General features: G+C 37.9%; 3 protein-coding genes across 3 annotated transcripts; 2 read left to right on the forward strand and 1 right to left on the reverse strand.

Annotated features, from left to right (window-relative positions):
- The first annotated feature begins 341 nt into the window (after positions 1-341).
- On the forward strand, positions 342-3,446 carry LOC131968798 (adenosine receptor A1). Its single transcript, XM_059329824.1, has 2 exons — positions 342-697; positions 2,565-3,446. The coding sequence occupies exons 1-2, from the start codon at positions 342-344 to the stop codon at positions 3,199-3,201; spliced, it is 993 nt and encodes a 330-aa protein (XP_059185807.1). The 3' UTR covers positions 3,202-3,446.
- A 3,672-nt stretch (positions 3,447-7,118) lies between these two features.
- rplp2 (ribosomal protein, large P2) lies at positions 7,119-10,044 on the forward strand. The gene is made up of 5 exons (XM_059329565.1): positions 7,119-7,231; positions 9,220-9,343; positions 9,433-9,481; positions 9,571-9,663; positions 9,916-10,044. The coding sequence occupies exons 2-5, from the start codon at positions 9,221-9,223 to the stop codon at positions 9,990-9,992; spliced, it is 342 nt and encodes a 113-aa protein (XP_059185548.1). The 5' UTR covers positions 7,119-7,231; position 9,220; the 3' UTR covers positions 9,993-10,044.
- Positions 10,045-13,698: 3,654 nt separating this feature from the next.
- Positions 13,699-19,820, reverse strand: LOC131968685 (uncharacterized). Its single transcript, XM_059329671.1, has 6 exons — positions 19,563-19,820; positions 17,584-18,212; positions 17,370-17,477; positions 16,442-16,503; positions 15,058-15,318; positions 13,699-14,350 (listed from the first exon to the last, which is right to left on the reverse strand). Exons 2-6 carry the CDS (start codon positions 18,200-18,202, stop codon positions 14,312-14,314), a joined length of 1,089 nt encoding a protein of 362 aa, XP_059185654.1. The 5' UTR covers positions 18,203-18,212; positions 19,563-19,820; the 3' UTR covers positions 13,699-14,311.
- Between the last annotated feature and the right edge of the window lie 344 nt (positions 19,821-20,164).

Raw genomic sequence — 20,164 nt, forward strand, 5'->3', positions numbered from 1 at the left:
GAATGCAAAATCCCTCCCCTCGATTTTATGACCCGCTTCCCCAAGAGTAGTGAGAGAGTGACTAAGAGAGAGCGAGCAATGATGCAGAAGAGTAGTGATGCACTGGTATCCAGTCTTGTGTAAAGCTCCAACAACATGCTGAGGATTAAACATGCAACATCCCTTCAGGAGCACGAGAGTCATGCATTGCGTGTGAATGAACACTTCTGTCAGCTAGAGAAGATACATTATGGAAGATACTAAAGCAGAACCCAAACTGGAGACCAAAAGTTTCAACAACCAGTTTTGATTCATTTTTTACAATCTGAGTAAAGGTAAGAGACATCTGTGAATAGAAAAAAATGTCTTCTTCTCCTGGTGTCAAGCTCCGGGAGCATGTGGACATGTTGTACATCTCCATTGAGACAGCTATTGCCCTGGCCTCTGTGGTGGGGAATGTGCTGGTGGTGCTGGTGGTGTGTGTGAACCGGGCTCTCCGTGACACCACCTTCTGCTTCATTGTGTCTCTGGCCGTGGCTGATATCGCTGTGGGGGTTCTGGTCATCCCTCTGGCTATTATCATCAGTCTGGGACTTAACACTTCGTTCTACACCTGCCTTTTCCTGTCCTGCCTGCTGCTCATCATCACCCAGAGCTCCATCCTGTCCCTGCTGGCTATCGCCATCGACCGATACCTGCGTGTCAAGATTCCCACCAGGTGAGGAACTATTGTAAAAAAACAAACAGTTGGTTATACTTTCATCTGAACCGTATAATTTGGTCAGGATTGCGACAGAAGGTAGAGATTATGTTAGTTGATGAATGTTGGGATGACACTGTATCAATATAATTATTGACTCTGTTTATGGTAAGAACAATAAAATATTCATAACAGAGAGCAATAAGAAATGTATGTCAGCATCATTTATGGAGGGTTGTAATTGCCTGCTCCAGTTTGTTGCTGCTTTCTTTCTAAAAATTGAGTCTGAAATATGTTGTTGACATAAGTGCTATTTATTCACAAGTCAGATTTCACCAAAACTCATAATTGATACTAATTACACAGCATGTGTGTCTTCCCATACAAGTCGAATCAAGTACTTTTATTTATATTTCCCATAATTAGAAAATTGTCATGGATTGCTTCCAGAACCACATTTTGCAACTGAGTTGATTTCCTTCCTCAAAGAGGAAAATCCCCGCATTTTCTGATAACCCTACTCATTAAAGTTGCCCCAACAATATTTCAGAAGAACATTTAAGCTCATTATAGCAGTAGTAATAGTCTCTATATTTTATTGCTTTGAGCATCAGGGAGGTAAATGCGAGCTTTTAGCCTCAGAGAGTCAATCAAGAGGAGGTGGTTCTCTGTGTTGACATGCCACCATATATTGTTGTCTGGTTCAATGTAAATCAATGTGCTGGACATTAGAAGCTTTTAAGCAAATGAAAATGTCAATGTCTGCCGAAATAACTGACATAGGCACAGTTTGTTAAGGGAGTTTGGCAGTCGCCCATACTACTTTTTGTTTATCAGTTGGATCCTGATGTCAAAGACTGGCACTTGAGAAAAATGCACTGAACAATAACCTATGGGCTGGCATTTGTTAAAAGAAAAACTCATCCAATACACCAGCAAGAATACTCTGAGAATAAGTGGTTCTATATAGATCCATAAGGGTTATAGCTATGAACATTTCTGGCACACTCAGAGGTTCAATCAATATCCTGATACACAATATTTTAATAGTTCTACAGAATCACCATGATATGAAGTTATTCTAACTACTACAAGTAATTCAATAAAAAAAATCAATAAACTACATAAAAAGATTTAAAACTACAATAACATGCAGTAACCCATTAGTTCAGGTCTGGTATTAACTGACCAGGCAGCCTGACCAAACCCCAAGACCCTCAGCATGAGTTACCGTCACACCAGGTACCCTTTAGTGTCTGTATGAGACACACTGGGATTTCCATTAACTCTAATGTAAACCCATCCATAGCAATATGTGACGCTTAGAGTAGCGTGAAGGTGAATTTAGAGTGGGTGGGAAACCAAGAGTCGAACTGTGTAACTGCATTCAGAAGAAGCTGCTTCTTTTTTTTTTTACCGCAACCCTGTTCTTTTACCCTAACCTCAGTCAAGTAGTTTTACTGTCTAAACTTAACCATTTCCTTTGAACATGGAAGTTTGTCTAGAAAAGTCACTATACATGTGACTAGCAGAAAGTGAAGAATCATCCCTGACACGTTCAACATTGACACAAAAGGGTGCTTTGAGCATTGATATTACACTAAAGCTCCATGAAAAAGCATCAATATCTGATGAAAATGCAATGGACCGGATCAGAACAGAATCAACTTCTTTATTCATTCATTTACTGCCTGAAACAAGATCTTGATTCTTTCATCACAATTATCTTGTTTTTTGGGTTTGTTTAATGGCACTTAAATAATCAAGATGTATTGTGGGTTTTTTTGTGTGGTCTTTTTTCTGACAGTGACTGTAGTACAGTATGCATGCGTGCATTTAAGTGATTAAAAAATGTTGTCATTTGTTTTCCAATTACTCCGCTCAGGTACTGCACCATTGTGACCCAGAACAGGGCATACGTGGCGGTCTGTCTGTGTTGGATCCTCTCCTTCCTCACTGGATTGGTTCCAATGATTGGATGGAACAACCATGACGTTTTAGGAAACCTCAGCAGTTCCAGCGACATCGTCTGTGAGTTCACCACTGTCATGAGGATGGATTACATGGTGTACTTCAATTTCTTTGGCTGGGTGGTGGTACCACTGACCGTAATGATCGCTCTGTATGCGGAGATCTTTAGAGTGATCCGGCGACAGCTTAACAAGCGTGCTGAAGCCACGAGTGATGGAGACAGGTACTATCGGAAGGAGCTGAGGCTCGCCAAATCGCTGGCCTTGGTTGTGTTCCTCTTTGCTGTGTGTTGGCTGCCAATACACATTATGAACTGCATCAACTTTTTCTGCCCAAAGTGTTCCATCCCCAAGGTGGCCATGTACATCGGCATTTTCATGTCCCATGTGAACTCTGCACTCAACCCAATGGTGTATGCATTCAGGATAAAGCGTTTCCGTGTCACGCTGATCCAGATTTTTCGTCGCTGCATGTTATGTAAACCAACAGAGCCCACCTCATGCCCCACCAGCACACCAGCCAAGACGGAGAAAGTGGATGTAAACCTGTAACAAAGAACTGAGATGGTGCACCATTGGCACTCATTGGATTATCGGATATTTGGAATAACAATCCAGTAACAAACACAAAAGCAAAGCACTTCATTGAGACATTGGGACAAGTTCATCTCTGATCCATTCATATTTCTTTGATATGTTTGCCTGCAATCAAAAAAGTAAACAACATCCCATTCAACCTGCATTATTTTGGTTTCACTCAATGCTTTATTACTTGATTCATATTGAATTATACTGAAAATATGTCAACATAATAAGTGAAGCAACAAACATGTCATGTTCGAAAAACTTGTTGGTAATTTCACCAGAAATAAACAAGCATTGCTGCTTCAAATATGCTAAGGTTACTGTTCTTATTTCAGAGTTTCAACAATTAAAATACATTTAAGACAAGAATAAGAGTCTACATTCATGCTAGCTAATCTGTGAGGCGTCTTGGCTCAGCCAAGTCTTTGAGTAAAATGCAGTTATTTAGCAACTGTAAGGTGGTATTTAAACTATCAATAGCAAATGGTCTAAAGTGCATGGTGCAATTAGGTGTCAGAGAGTCATCTCCCATGCCTTTTTAAAATGATGATTCTCAATACTCTCACCCATCAACAACACAATTTGACTGCATGAGCAGATGGCCTCGTGTATGTAACCAATAGAGTGTATCTTGTTGTCAATATGACTCAATACACACATCTTACTATCTGAATAAGCAGAAAAATGCTGCACCATTGACTTTAGACCAGGTAAGTGGCGCAAAACGCTTTCTGCTGCCTCAAGGTAGCAATGCAACAACAATTCACATAACCACACCTCATTTTAAGACCAACAGGCCGATGGGTGTACAGATGGGAGAAAACACTTGCAACATTAGTTTTGCAAGTATTTGGTCACTAAACAAAGTCATGAAAATATTTAAAGTCAAAAGATGAAGTTTAATGGCAACCCATCCTGGTGATGTTAAGATATTTCACCGGATAAGTGAAAACTGGTGGCGGTAGAAAAAGAGTCAGGAATGCCAACATCACTAGGATTTATTCTCTGGGCAACACGAACACCTGCACAAAATGTCAGAGCACTCCATCACATGGTTGTTGAGATATTATAATCTGGATCAAAGAGATTGACCAACTGCAAACTGGCATTTCCATATGGAGCCATTCTGCTCGCACAACTAAAAATGAGATAATATTTGGCACAGTATACTCATTTGCAAATGCTTGCATTGGATGTTTACGTACTCAAGTCAGCAAAAGCAGACGAGTCCGAATGGGAAGATTTATTGGGTTAGATCAATAGAGAGTACAGTGTGGTCTGAAATTTTATGTTTCACGGAAAACCATTCAATATATGGAGAAGAGGCTGTGCCTGGAGTGCAAATTAACAATAAAGTCACTAAACCAAATGGGGCAAAACTCTGGCAACATTAAAGCAATCCAGCCATTAGTCTTTATCACAGGATGCAGGCTTTTCTTCAGCTAATTCAGCTACTTTCAGCCATATTTCAATAGCTGTGACAGGGTGTTGAAAAAGGCTCTAAAGCATTTGAGTAAATTAACCAGAGGGCATTATGCTGAAGTGATTTATTCCATCTGTAAAGCTAAAGCTTCTGCTAAAGCTGCATCAGTTCTGCTTTGTCATCAGTTTGACTTCTGCCTGGTTCCCGTCCATGTCACACTACTTCCACTCACAGAATTTAATTCATATGAAAAAATGTCTAATCTGGTTTAGAATAAACATGGTTAAATGTTTGTCATTTATCATGTGGGTTTGGTGTGGCTATTGCAATACAATTATCATTTTTTCTTTTTTCTAACTTTAAAATAGTGTCAAATTAACATGCTGTCTTGTGAAACCTTCACTCTCTTTCTCTGTGTCTCCCTCGCAAACATATCCATACGTATTTTACCATCTGTCACCTTCATCCTTGATGAGGATTTGAAACTGCTGAGTGTGGTCTAATCCCCAGGCCTCTTCTTAGTGAGGGAGGTGCTGCATAACCAACCTGGCATTTATCGCCTTCGCACCACGCACTCCAAATGCAGAGAAAGGGCACAAGCATGGTGTAGGTGTGGAGACAAAAAGCCAAGAGTTTAAATTTCTGTGTGTGCCTCTTATCTTCACCTTTGACCAATCCTCTTCAAGGTAAGACCCTTCACATTCATCCTAAAACAGCTGCAAGGCAAAGATTTGAGCTCCATAAGGACTGAAATTATTTCTAATACTTTTATCATTTTAATGTTTTCAGACAACTTAAGAAACCTTAATTTGCCGCATCAAACTACTCTTATATGGCTGAAGCAGACGCAGCAGACGATGGGCCAGACCCGGAGGCTCCGGTAGAAGACCTGGAAAATGATTACACAGCCTTGTTACACTTTGGTAAATACCATGAAAGCCGGCGTGCACTACCTTGGAACCAGTGGACCTTCAAAGAAAAAGCAAACTTTTGTATGGACCGCCTTTTCGTTGGGTTCCTGGTCATCTTTCTCCTTGTTTTACTGGGAGAAACTGCTTACAAATTCTTTTATGTGACAAACGTGAGGAAGATTGCAGAGTTTGTGTCAGATTCTGCGGTCTTTCTGTCTGACTGGCTCTTTACTCAGGAGAGACAGGAGGAGTTGTTTGAACTGTAGGTTGTGAATAAAGGGTGGCACACTTCAACTTATTATCATTTTTTTCCTACAATGTTTTAGGCTCATGTGGCATTACGAATGCCCAGTAAAAATCTATTTAGCTCACAGCAATGTATTATTGATTTCTAACCTACATCTGTGATGGTGAATAAATAATGTATGCAATCGACTGACTCCCTGTTCTGTCGTACAGTATACTGCACACATGTTTTGAGGCATCTGACTTCTACATTATTGTCCCACAGATGTCTTATTCTTAATTGAGAGAGTTTTTAAGTTATTACTATATAGGAGATAGTATATTACAAATAAAAAGCCATTGAAGAGAAATCTTCTTGAGCAAGGACCAATTTGAGATAGTTGTACTTTACATCAGTATTTCCATTTTTGCTACTTTAAACAATATTTTAGAGGGACATACTGTAGTTTTTGCTGCATTACATTTGTTTGATACGAGTTACCTGTTGCTTTGAAGGTTTAGATTTATATACAAATTATATGATCACACTACAGATTATGCATTATTTATAACAGACCTAATCGTTATATTATATCCATTTTGAGTAGCTACAAGAATAAAATGCTACAGATATAGAAATGCAAATTGTCCAATAATATAGTATAAAATCACAAAAGGCACCATTCTGCTTTCTAATAAGTTATTTTGATGCTTTAATGCTTAATCAAAAGTATAAATGCAGAATTTTTGTTACCTTTAAAGGAAAATTTTTACATTGAGGTGCTGAAACCTTTTTTATTTAAATATACACACACACACACACACACACACACACACACACACACACACACACACACACACACACACTATATGTATGTATATATATATATAGTGGTATATACTCAAGTATTGTACTTAAGTACAAATGAGGTACTAGTACTTTTATTTTATTTATAACAATTGTAACAAAAAATATTTTAAGTGTGGTATTCACTTAAGTAAACTGTCTAAATACTTTGTCCATCAATGCACACTTGTGGTACACAGTTTCTATAGCCTTATTTAGTTATTTGGATTAAAAATAAATATGTATGATTTTTTAATAAAAAATAAATAAAACAAAAAAATAAATAAATAGAAATAAATAAACCATACAACAATTATAAAACACCATTTATACTGTAATAGAAACGTTTCATGAATAGTAATTCAAGCACTAAATACATGCAGTGGTAGTAAATAGTGGAATACAGATGTATTTCATTGATGTGTTTTTCTCGTCGTTCATTGGTTTATCAGAATGATGACGTAAACGTCAGTCATCGAAACGGACCAATGAAATCGAGACAAAGCAAATCTCTAAATTTCCTGTCCCGCCTCTCTCCCTCTTCCGGATTTTCCAGCGTGACCGACGTTTCGTGTCTGTTTAGACTTAAAAGTGAGTGAAAATGTACTAATTTAACCCATGTGTGTCGGTTGGTTAATGTCTTACTCTCTGTTTAATGCGATACGTGCTAGATGGTTGCTTTAAATCATAAAAATGCGGCGTTGTTGGCGGCAGAAGCCGGTGTCAGACATGGAGGAGTTAGCGCAGGAAAAACCCTGGCCGCCATACTGTCTGTCAGCGCTAATTCACATGTATCACTGTTTCACAGCGTACACAGCGTATAACAGTGAAATATAAACTCATAACACAGTTCTTTGATGCTGTCTTTCTGTCTATGTGCGTTTTAAAGTCTGAGCATCGTCTTAAGCGGACAGCTGAAGCTAACGGTAGCTAAGCTAACGTCAAACTGGGCTCCTCCCAAATAGACCCACTCACTCTTTACTACAATATTCAGATGAGTTATGCCTTTTCTAAATAACAGCTGTTGTTTCATGCCTCTGCTCGGTATGTTTAACGGTGTTTACTTCATGTGCGTACAGCACGGTGTTGCAGCGTGTGTAGTGCAGTTAAAAATAACGCTACCAAATGTGGACATGAATTTCAGCCCCCTAGTGGCTAAAATATGCACTGAAGTGAGAGATAATATGTCGTCACACTGTTAAAATAATCGCCTACGTCATTTTTTGTCAAAATTGTTTTGTTTTTTTGCATAAATCATCTCATCATGACGCCGGCCACCGATGGTAAAATCGCCTACACCCTCAGTTGATCAGATCATGTGGTTTAACCCCTTTAAGATAACGGCCTATGTCAAGTGTGTGACTTAAGCAGATTTATTATGCCTAAGTCAAAATAAAATGTGACTTAGGAAATTTTTTTAACATGCCTTTGTGACTTGAGCAAGATATGGTAACACTTTATTTTGAATGTGTCTACATAAGAGAGACATAAGTGTGTCATAAACATGACATGGGATGTGTCATGAACATTAATGACACTTTGAAGTAACATTAATGCTCGTGATACTTGTCATGTCATGTTTCTGACAGGCTTGTGTGACTATTATGTAGACACCTTCACAAGTCACAAAGGCATGTTCATAAAATTGCCTAAGTCATGTATTTCTCTTAAGTTACATCATTTACACAGTGCTATTACTGTGCCAATAGCCATCCTTTGTTACATCCTTTTTGAGTGAAATTATCAAATGTTATGTTACACTTTTGGTGAAGTTTTTTGTGCTTCCTGCAAGACCTCGAAAAAATGAATTAGGCGATTATTTTAAACAGGGTGACGGTGTCAGGAATAACATGGTATGACTGTATTTGGGTGCTTTTTAAGAATAGAGAGACATTTATACTAGTTTAAACGTCAGAGATGGGTGATAAGTGCTGCTGTTGTACGTTATATCACAATTGGACATAAAGGGAAGTTTGTTAGTTAATTGGAAAGAAATAAGACATTACTGCTTTTCTCAGTCTAAAGAAAACTTAATATCTTTCGGTTTGGGCTGGTGGTCAAGTATGAGGGAATTGTGATATGCAGTTCCACAGTTTTTGTGCATTTTAACTGCCAAACCATCGTGAATGAAAGTCTTGAAATTGTGAAAAGAGAATATATACCAACATTGATTGTTATTTACAATTCATTATTTAAAAAAAAAAAGAAAAAAAGTGGTGATAAATGCTCCAGTCCAAGCAGACATTTACACTGCTTATTTTGTCAGTCCAAACCCAATAAGATACCAAGATGATATGAGACAGGGGAAATAAGGGGATGTTTTTCAATTTACACTTATCAAACTATCTGATTTTATGATAACATACATTATGGTTTGACCTAATTATGGAATTGACAGTTTAAGATGTTGGAAAAATCAGTCTTATTTTAGCTCACTTAACAAAATAAAACAAAGGATTGATGACAACGTTTCAGCAGGGTTTAAAGGCTGGGTGCCTTTCTATTATTTTTACTTTCCAGACTTGACGTCAGAGTTGCATAACTCAAAGTAATGTTATTTGTCTCTTCTGTCAATACAGAATGCGTTACGTGGCCGCTTACCTCCTGGCCGCGCTCGGTGGAAACACCAGCCCCACAGCAAAGGACATCAAGGCCATCTTGGACAGCGTGGGCATTGAGGCCGATGACGAACGCTTAAACAAGGTATACCAGTTAATTACAGTATATTATTCAATTACAAAAACTGATAGATTCAAAGAGGGGCTGAAGTTGCATCTCGTGTTTCTCTGCAGGTCATCAGTGAGCTGAATGGGAAAGACATCAATGAAGTCATGAACTCAGGTAAAAGCCTTTTCGTCAATGTACATGGAAGATGTAAAGATGTTAAACATGTAAGATGGCTAAAAATTGTATTTCTTTTTTGTCCACAGGCCTTTCTAAGTTAGCCTCCGTACCAGCAGGTGGTGCTGTTGCGGCTCCTGCCGCTGCAGGGCCTGCTGGGGCTGGGCCTGCTCCTGCTGCTGGTATGTACATACCTAATTTTTATGAGCTTTGATAGATGGATATTTCTGTATTTTTAAATTCTAAAGTTCTAAATAGCATTGTGGTATATTATTGCATTTCAATAGCACTTCAAATACTAAAATGCCCCATCAAATTAAATCTGGTTGCACTTAGCAGTCCTCAATCAAAGATGACTATATTTGGGCATAAGTGCTGCTATATATTCTCGCTCTTGTCTGTCTGTGGTTTTGACTCTTGTCTTTCTCTGACAGCGGAAGAGAAAAAGGAAGAGAAGAAAGAGGAATCAGAAGAGTCAGACGAAGATATGGGCTTTGGGCTCTTTGATTAATCTGCATTCTCTGTGTTTAAAAAGCAATAAAAATGTAAAAGGTTTACACTCAGCACATGGTCTATTTGTCATTCTTAATTGGTTTAAAATAGCTCTCACATTCTATGACTGTGCAAAGGTAATTATTCCCAAACACATTTCCGCTAATCGTTCCAGGAATAAATCGTCTGGCCTTAACGGCTTGATGTTGTTTGCTAAAAATAGTCCAGACTGGGCGGCTCGTCATCATTAGGCAATCCAGACGCTGCATGTGGTCAGTCTGTCCTGCTGTTGGCCTGATAACTGAAACCTCATAATGGCTCCGGCTTAAAGTGACAACACATGATTCAACCAGGGGTGACGCACCGCAATTCAAAGCAGGATTTGAACCTGCTGCACCTTTACCGGTGACCGTTTGTGTTGCCATCTTGTCTATTTCACTCATTCTTGAGAATTGGGACAACATCTTTTATAATTTTTCATCTTCAATTATGTTAGTGAAATATATTTTAAAAATCAAAGTCCTTGCTATTAAACTGTAACAGGCTAAACTCACAGGGATTCTTTTTTTAAATGGTATTTTTGCAGCAGAGAAAGAGATATCTGACAAAATGATGCTGTTTTTTTACCTTTCATACCCAAGTCTTAGTGAGTGGTCCTTGTATTCTTTAAAAGTTGCTTGATTTTTATCACTTAAAACTATAATTATTTGGATTTTGAAGGTGTATGAAGGTGACGTGGGTAGAACACACCTGTTAGCAAAATATCAAATATTAGAAAGTTTAGGCATGATTGATGAGCTTTCTCGCCTTTTGAAAAAAAGCAGTAAGCGAGATGGGTTCTTGGGATATTGTTAACTTTATACCTGATTAAATTCACGTTTTGTTTTTTTTAGAAATCCTACTTTAGAGACTTTAATGGACCACATTTTGATAAATATATTCTAAAAGATCACGATTATAATACAATTTTACACCATTGTTATCGGTAGGTATTGTTAATTGTTAAATTTTGAAAACTTTAAACACATTTTTTAATAGTTCGAAGTAATTAATTTATTTTAAAAAAGGCCTTAATTGAAACAAATTGTCAGAGTGCATGTTTGTAACTTGAACTCTGATTTTGTTCACAGCTTCAATCTTGCTCCCAGACATATATAAACAGAATTTTTTTATGGTGAGGTTATTGACAATCGCTTATTTAAAAAAAAAGAAAAGGTCAAAAGCTCCAATAGATGTTTTTTTTCCTGTAAATACTGAGTTTTTAACTAATAATAACAGCTTCAGTCCAGAAGCAGGAACGCCTCAGTGCAGCCAAGCTGTCACTAATGTTATTAATTACACCTGTGCTTTCCCTGCTGTGAAATCAGTCTGTGATAAAGTATTTGTGCTGATGAGACAGAAGCAGGACTTGAGCTCGTGTGAAGGCGAGATGTGATTCATCCGTCATATCACAATTAATCTATTGTTATTTCATTTCAACTCGACTTTGATTTTATGACACCTTTATTAGTCACAGATCTTGTCAAGACTGTTTAGCAATCTTGAGGAGAAATGTAGTTATAATTTTCCACTACCTGATACTCTGAACTTCCTGTTTCTGTCTTTCCTGGCATTCACCTGTCAACAAGGTTTGGCTTCAGACGTCACCTGTAAAAATCAAAAAACAGTTCCTGTGAACATAAAAATAAAGTATGGATATACAGTCGGGGAAAAATTAGACCACCCTTGTTTTCTCGTTCTTGTTCTTTGTAATGCCTGGTACAACTAAAGGTACATTTGTTTGGACAAATATAATGATAACAAAAACAGCTCATAAGAGTTTAATTTAAGAGCTGATATCTAGACATTCTCCATGGTTTTCTTGATGATTTTTGTTATCAAGAAAACCATGGAAAATGGCTAGATATCAGCTCTTAAACTCTTATGAGCTGTTTTTGCTGTTATTATATTTGTCCAGACAAATGTACCTTTAGTTGTACCAGACTTTAAAATGAACAAGGAATTGAAGAAAAAAATGGTCTAATGTTGGTCTCCATGACTGTATTTAGCTACACAATGCACATTGACATAAATTATATTTCACATGACAGTGAATAAGAGCAGCAGTCTCTGCATCCTTTCCCCCCTGATCACTCCTTCACACCTCTTTTCCCTGATGTATACATGATGAGTGCATGCGTTGCTGGATGCATGAGAATCCCCAGAGAGCCCATTAGTTCTGGCAGGCCTCTGTTTAGTTGGAAAGACCTTCTGCCTGCAGGGAAACTTGTTCCACAGGTGAGAGCCATCACTGCATGCTTTGAGCAAGTAACTGACAAGACTGTCACATCCCATAATCACCTGGCGGCTGGCTATCTATTGTAAACGCAGTCTACAAATAGAACACGCATGAACTCATCTGTTATCGATGTTTAGCTGATCGGCTGTATGCACGGCTGCAGCCGTCACCGCCACAACATGTTAATTTCCGTCTTGCAGGAATGAAGGAAAATAAAAACATTCCCATGCTGCAGGCTGTTGGCTCTGCAGCTCAGAAGGTATGTATTAAGACGCCAGAGGTGTGGCACAATCCAGGTCATGTTCATTCCTTCACTTTTACACAACTAGCTCACCTTATATAATGGGGGAGGACTTCCTTACTTTGCTAACGTGTGGCCTTTTAAGGTTAAACTTGCAACCCATGTCATTGGTTGCATATTTCTACCAGTAAAGGGGAATTGGACTGCTTTTGGAAAGTTTCTTTCTAGTCTTAGTAACCACTGAAAGTGCTTTATACACACTTTCAGACACAACAAGAAGCTGTCAGTACAGGAGTCACAAGAGCAATTTGGGGTTTAGTGTCATGCCCAAGGACACAGGTAAAATATAAAAAGCAAATATACAAGCCTGTGCTAGACGAATCTGCTGAGCTCATTTGAATTCAGTAAACCAGTCCGGCTACCAGGCTACAAACAGAGAGACAGAGACATCATTTTGTGTCTTATTTCAGCTCCAGACTTTTTAATTCTCTTACAATGCTCCAAATTTATCTCACAGCCCATTATGAGGTTCCTACCCTGGGATGGGAGACAATGCTCCAGAGCCCTGGACTCCCCACCCACCGCCACTACTAACAGACTATGTCTGGTATACTTCTGTGTTAAAGAAAGCTCAGTGTTACATGAAGCCTGCAGCAGTTTGGTGTGGCTCTTTTAGATTCTGCCCTCTCTTCTTGTGAAGGAGGAGGAGCAGATCCCTTGGAATAAGTAATAAGTAATTCTGCGGAAAAATATTTTCCAGAAGAAACAGAGGGCTATTAGTGACGTCGGTTTTAACAGGCCATAATTTTTCCTTGCTCTATTTACAGAAAGTAGTTGAAAAGTTCAAGAGATGCAAATTAAATAACCAAAGAGTTAAGGCTGACTGAGACGTTTAGACAATTTCATTCTGTTTTGCACTATTTTCCCAGGTATCTCTGCAAACGTTTTAATTTCTCTGCACGTATTTGATTTCCTGCAAATGTTTAATTTCCCAATAATGTCCAATTTCTCTGTAAATGTTGAATATTCTAGTAAAGGTTTGAATTTAAATTCAGATTTATCATATGCTATGTCATATTTATAGGTTGAGTTTAATTTTAATGTATGTATAGTGTATGTTCAATGTATGTTTGAATGCTGCTACTGGATGCTTGAATTTTCCTCGGGGTGGGTCAGTAAGTAAGTAAGTATCAAAAACAAAACAAATTTCAGCATAAAATTAAATATATTTTATTTCAGTTTGTATTATGAATGCCAGCATTCATGTCACATTTCACAGTTCAGCTTCTATTAAAGCTTTGCTCATTTTTAAAATCCTAAGAAATGTAAAAAATAAAAAAAATATTGCACAAAGGTGTCTAGCTTATTTACATCAGGTTATTCCACAGCCCTTTTGTATCGTTACAAATCAATGTACAGAAAGATCATAATTCTATGGAGGAAAAAAAGACCATCACATTTTTAGTGTCATTGTAAAATCAGCTATGTGTGAGTCTGAGATATTGCTCCCTGTTGTCAGACTGTGCTGACTTTGGCTTTAATCTTGTAGTGACGGACTTAAGTCAACAAGATCAACTCAATCCCACCAAAGCAATTCAACCGGTTTTACAGAAAACTTCCTGTTGCAGCAGAATCACACAGGTTTTCTATCACAAAACAACTGTAAATGGCAACAAGCATAAACTTGATGGTAGGTGTCACATTGTGCTTCTAAAAGGGGAAATGCACGCTTGCAACACATCCTTAACCACATCTGTGGTGCTGAGAAAATTTGAACGCTTCACTTGTAGCAATGGTTCTGTTTTTGCACGGCCGCCTCTCAGTCATCACTGTCCGACAGGGGATGATCTGAACAAGCCTGTAAGAGAAAACAAAAGAGTTTAGAAACAAACATCACATATTTCAATTTAAACTGGATCATCATGTGGTTTATAATCTAAACTGTAGTTGTGGGAAATCAGCAGAGGCCCAACGATACGATATTATCCCATACTTGAGTTACGATACGATATTATTGCGATTTTAAGCATTTTGTGATATGGTGAGTATTGCGATACAATATATTGCGATTTAACTGTGTAACTGCATTTTGTGTCCAAAAAATGTAATTCAATCAAGAATTGTTTTGTCAAATAAGAGAAAATTCTCCGTCTATTTATCTCACTTCAGTCTTTTTATTTCTCCACAGAGAAACTGAACTGAACTGATATCAAACATGTATGGACGACAACAAGTGCAGCATTTTATCAAACTTTAAAAAACTTTAGGCTGCTCTGAATGTTTTTTGACTGAAACATAAAAATAGCCTAACTTTGCAGCGTTATTTTGACAACTTCCCGATTATAGATTCCTCAGATCTTCTACTTTCATATGATAACATACTATACTGGATCTCCAGTATATTCCTAAAAGCCTGCCAGAATGCTAAATATTGATACTTGGCGGCCATGAATCGATATTACATTGCTACGCAAAATATCATGATGCTATGCTGTATTAATTTTCCCCCATCTCTACTAAACTTCCTGCAATGCTTATTTGCTCTGTTTTATCTCTGATTCTTACCTGCTGGTATTCAAATCGGTCCTGCAGATAGCGGTTTCCGAGGCCAGTGATGTAACCGACATTCTGCCTGGAGAGTCCGGCTATCCTGGCCGTGAAGTCGAGCGTGTAGGCCAGTTTGACCAGCTCAGGGGCGGTCGGTAGCACCGTGGGAGGATTGTGGATCGGCGAGGCTCCTTCCTGCAGATATGCATCGGCCAACTTCTGGAAACTAGAGTAAGTCATTCCCTGGAAGAAGTTGCTCAGGGTGGGGTTGTCTTTCAGCTGCAGGAGATAAGGAGAGCGGCTGTCAGTAAATACAGTGAACTTTGACCTATCGGGGATTTCACTGCTGAGCGTTCATGCAAATACAATATAAAAAGCCCTGCTAAAGTACATTTTGATATCTTATTATTGCAGCAGATGACCAGCCAAACATGCATGATGATAATTTCAACTCAAGTACTAAAATGTGCAGGAAAGATGAATCACAGTCTACTAAAGTCAAAGGTGATGTCATCAAATTGCTAGTTTTGTTAAAGCCATAATTCAAGTCACGAGGCAGTCACACGACGGGTTGTTTTTTTTTATAGCAGGTCGTATAACTCTCTCTATGCTTTCACTATTGCTATCACTATTGCACGTCCTCCCTCCAGCTTGACAGAATGATTTCAGGGAAAATGTTGAAGTCATGCAGAGGTGAGGAGATACAGAGGGAAAACAGGAAACGCTGCTGCACCAGAAGTTACTTGCTAAATATCACAGACTGATGATTTACAAATAAGGACTCAACAATTTATGGCGATTTTATCAAAATATAAAAGCATTTACAACTAAAATGCAGCTGCAGCTATCCAACAGAGTAAAATATCTGATTTTAGTTAGTATAAGTCACGTAAATTTAGTTAATAAGTCAGTTAATTTTCAAAATAATGTCTCATCTCAAACAGTTTACAAATCATATTCTACAGACTTCAGAAAAAAAACACTTTTTAAAATGTATTTTTCAAGGATATTGAGATTAATCATGCAATAATGATAATTCCCTCCAATATTGTGAACCACATCGTAACTGCCAAAATTAATATTTTTTCAAATCCCTTGTAGAAATCTGAAGTTTGTACTCTTTATTATCTTGACTTTATTACACTGTTTATGGTTTATTGATGTGCTTCCACTTTCTGTTAAAGCTACTATAAAAAAGCACAATAATACTTTATATGTACACTTCCCAGATCAGACCATCATTTATTCTTTAATAATTAACTAACTGCATAGCCTTTTGAATAACATCACTCAGGGATTAAAGTGAGAAAACATTTACAATGTATTAATCTAGAATTCAAATGAAATTAAAACTGAAATCTGGCATGGTGCAGGAGAACTCTGTTCGGGAATTAACACCAACCTTGTCATCAATTGCATCTCCCTCCACCTTCGTCAGAGCAATGATCCTGTTGATTACTTCCTCTACGAGAAAGCAAAAGGAAGTATAATCAATACGACGAACAACTCTGAAGTTACAGGAATTCATTTCATCTTCTTTCTTTTTATAATAATGCAGAACTAATATGCACAGCTGAGAGAAATGACACGATGGCAAAACATTTTGTAACTTCACAAAGTCACCACCAAGGTTATAATAGTTTTGGATTTTTCATCAGTTTTAGTTTTAGTTTCATTGTGACTTTTTGTTTTCAAATTCAATTAGTTTTAGTTAGTTTTTAGAGTGAGTTTGCTAGTTTTAGTTTAGTTTTTATTCGTTTTCGTGTTAGTTTTAGTTTTTTTTGCAATGGGGTATTTGGAGGGTGTAAGATTCGAAGAGGTCTTAATAAATGTTGCCCTTTTTTCCTTTGGTTTATCAATCTCAGCCCCAATAAGGTTATTAACTCTCACAGTTCCAGGTGTTTTGAATTTTGGTTCGTGTGTAGACATCCCAGTCTCAGTAAACATATTTACCATGTGTTCCTGCAGGTTCACTAACAGAATCCTCTTTCTAATGGAAACACTGGATTATGTATGAAAAAAGTTGACAAAGACGAAAACTAAGGACATTTTCACTATAATTTTAGTTAGTTTTGTAACCACACAATACAGTTTCAGTTAGTTATTGTTTTAAAAAAAAACATTGATATTTCAGCTAACAAAAATGTTTTTTCAATTCTAGTTTTCGTTATTTTGTTAGTTGTCGTTAACTATAATAACCTTGGTCACCACAAGTTACTTTTATCTGCCGCTTTATGGTCTGCTGTGCATTTAACTGACTGGTTTAGTGTAAAATGCTGTTTCATGCACTTTGCACAACTCAAAGGACATGAAGGGAAACAGTTTCTCACCATCAGTGAGACGCTCAACTTCCTTTTCTTGCACCTCATGGAGGATTTTTTCCAGTTCCTCCGACACCTTCTCGTAGTAATAGGGTGTCGCTTCCACGCTGACGACATCTGCAAAGAAACAATTATTTATAAATGTACTTCTGCAAACACGGCATGCAGTTAAAGCATTGTCAGAAAAAACATTATTCCAGTCGTGTTCAATCCTCAAACTTACCTTCAACTCGAGTGATGTCAGCAGTGTTGCGCTCTTTATTGACTCTCATGGATTTCGTCAAAGACAGGCGCCTTTTGGAGAACCTTCTTCTCAAAGATTTCTTTTTCATGGACTTCTTTTTTTGTAAAACAACTGGAGTGTTTGGCAGGCAGGTGGTCAAAGTGTCCGAGGTCTCTTCTCCTGAGGAGGCCTCGGGAATCTCTGATGGACTCTCGTGCCCTTCATCTTCGCTGCTACTCCTCCGAGAGAAAAAACCGAGGAAGCTTTTCCAAAGTGACGGCTTCTTGTTTTTCTTCTTTAGCTTTTTGGTGGGTTTCTTCGGCTCCTCGGGACGTGTTTCAGGCTCATCTGTGGTCGGTTCGAAAGCAGTAAATGGGCCGATCTCCTCGTTGGGTGATCCGTTGCCTAAGTGAAGTGAAGGGTCGCTGGAATGTCGTCTTTGCTTTCTCGGCATCGTCACCCATTTGTCTTTCCTCCCACCTGCCTTCACCCCCAGTGTCCCGTCATTCAGGCTGAGGCTACGCTTCACGTACGCCTCCAGCAGACGGATTGTGTCCTTGTGAGGCACATAAATCAGCTGGCCGTTATTAGGCCTTTGTGTTTCTGTCTGTGTTTCCATGGTGGGACGACTGCAAGAGAAAGAAAACAACATCAAACACACAATAGGACACAAGATTCTTTGCATCAAAATTCTGCCAGCAGCTTTTTGGGAGAATCCTTCCAGCTGATTAAACGATTAATTAAGCGTAAATGCAGATCCATGCTTCATTTGCTGCTTTAAACGGTCTTATGTGATGATGGAATTAATATCTTTAGGTTTTGTTGGTCGGCCGCTTTATTGTCATTGTAGGCACTGCAACAAAATTAAGTTTGGTGACTTTCAGTGACCAAAAAAGTGAATAAATCTGTAATTGCAAGCCCAATAAGGTCTGTTAATAATTTTTGTTTTACTATTTTTTGACAAATAAGAGACCAACATCTTATGCATACTCAAAAAATTATCAAACGCAAATTATTTGATAATTAAAGTAATTATTAGTTGCAGTCCTAAATTTGATTGAAGCTGCAGCTAAGGATTATTTTCATGATCGATTAATCTGCAAATTATTGTCTTGGTCAATGTTTTAGTCATTTGGTCTTTAAAAAAACACTCACTACAGCCCATGTTGACTTCAAATGCAAATTGTTTGTTTGTCTGAACAACTGTTGAAGCCCCAGGCAGCGGTGGAAGAATTATTCAAATCAGTTACTGAAGGACAAGCAGCACAACAGCAGTTTAAAACTACACCACAGCAGTGTTAAAGACCTGCAATCAATATGTTAATTTATGTAATTAATGTAAATTAATCAAGTATCAAAAGTAAACGTAGTTATTATGCAGATTGTGTTTAACTATTATATAACTGGATCATTATCACTGATGTATTAATAAGCAAGTAGTACTTTAATATCGTCTTTGGTCAAGTTGAAGCCAGTTTTGACTAGTTTATATAACTTTAATCTGTATAATTATGTATCATACATGCCTTATTTGTTCAATCTGAATTTAAAAAGCAACTAAACTCTGAAATAAATAAGTAAAAAGTAGAATAATTATCTTTAAGGTGTCGTGGAGTAGAAGAATAAGGTAGATAAAATGGTAAGTAGCTCAAGACGGTGCAGTACTTAGCTACTTTCCTGCACTGCGTTCAGGTATTCAGGTAATTATCAGCTATGAAACCAGGAAGCTTGAGCTGCTCAAAATCATGCTTTAAAAATAATTAAATGAAATATTTAAACAGTTAATATAATCGATTAAACAACATATAAAAATAAATACATGATTATTATATTATATACTTGTTAAAATGTTTATTATGTTAACCAACAGTAACAATTATTTGGATAAAAAAGCTGCAGAAATGTAGAAACACTTTCAAACAGAGCTCCTAAGTCATAATAACTATAAATGAAGAATAAGAAATCAGTCTTAAAGTTACCGTTTCTATGACTCGTCTCCTTGAGCAACAGTAGTTGTGTAGTTTGGTTCAGCTCCCTGTAGAGATGCGTTCAAGTCCACAGCTGTTATTGAAATGTCTCTGTTGAAGAAGGGACTCTCCACTCTGAGTCTACCTGCTCACATTCTCCACCCATGTTTGGACACGTCCCCGCGCCGCGTCCTCACCTGCAGCCGCCTGTCGTCATACCTGAGTCCCGGAAAGGGCGGAAAGGGACGGGGAGAGGCAGTAAAGTCTTCCTGAGAGCTCAGAAACGTCAGCTTTTTACGTGTTGTTTACGGTTTCACTGAGCTCTCGGTTCTGCTCTCACTGTCCCCTCCCGGCCAGCTGCACACGTTTAACAGGAAGTAAAAGCTGCAGAGGTCGTTTCCTACCAGAGACCGGCATTTAGAGGAAACACTAGCCATTATATAGCTACTGTTTGCATAGGCTAAACCTGCTGATTTAGGAGAAGTTTAACTAAAAATGGGCTTGTTGGTCCCAATTTTAGTGCAGCCAGAACTGAAATGATCGTACACTTTATTATAATTTAATTTATCCATATCTTCATATTGTAATATAGTTTGGGCAAGCACCTTTCCTAC

The sequence above is a fragment of the Centropristis striata genome, chromosome 3 (assembly GCF_030273125.1).
Source record: "Centropristis striata isolate RG_2023a ecotype Rhode Island chromosome 3, C.striata_1.0, whole genome shotgun sequence".
Lineage (NCBI taxonomy): Eukaryota > Metazoa > Chordata > Actinopteri > Perciformes > Serranidae > Centropristis > Centropristis striata.

Bases quoted from the DNA above. Each gene is read 5' to 3' on its own strand.
- LOC131968798 (XM_059329824.1), top strand. From the start codon at position 342: ATGTCTTCTTCTCCTGGTGTCAAGCTCCGGGAGCATGTGGACATGTTG. The intron at 698-2,564 runs GTGAGGAACTAT...TACTCCGCTCAG, and splicing joins CGTGTCAAGATTCCCACCAG to GTACTGCACCATTGTGACCC.
- rplp2 (XM_059329565.1), top strand. From the start codon at position 9,221: ATGCGTTACGTGGCCGCTTACCTCCTGGCCGCGCTCGGTGGAAACACC. The intron at 9,482-9,570 runs GTAAAAGCCTTT...TTTTGTCCACAG, and splicing joins CAATGAAGTCATGAACTCAG to GCCTTTCTAAGTTAGCCTCC. The intron at 9,664-9,915 runs GTATGTACATAC...TTTCTCTGACAG, and splicing joins TGGGCCTGCTCCTGCTGCTG to CGGAAGAGAAAAAGGAAGAG.
- LOC131968685 (XM_059329671.1), bottom strand. From the start codon at position 18,202: ATGGAAACACAGACAGAAACACAAAGGCCTAATAACGGCCAGCTGATT. The intron at 17,478-17,583 runs GTAAGTTTGAGG...GTTTCTTTGCAG, and splicing joins TGACATCACTCGAGTTGAAG to ATGTCGTCAGCGTGGAAGCG. The intron at 15,319-16,441 runs GTTGGTGTTAAT...TATCTCCTGCAG, and splicing joins GAGATGCAATTGATGACAAG to CTGAAAGACAACCCCACCCT.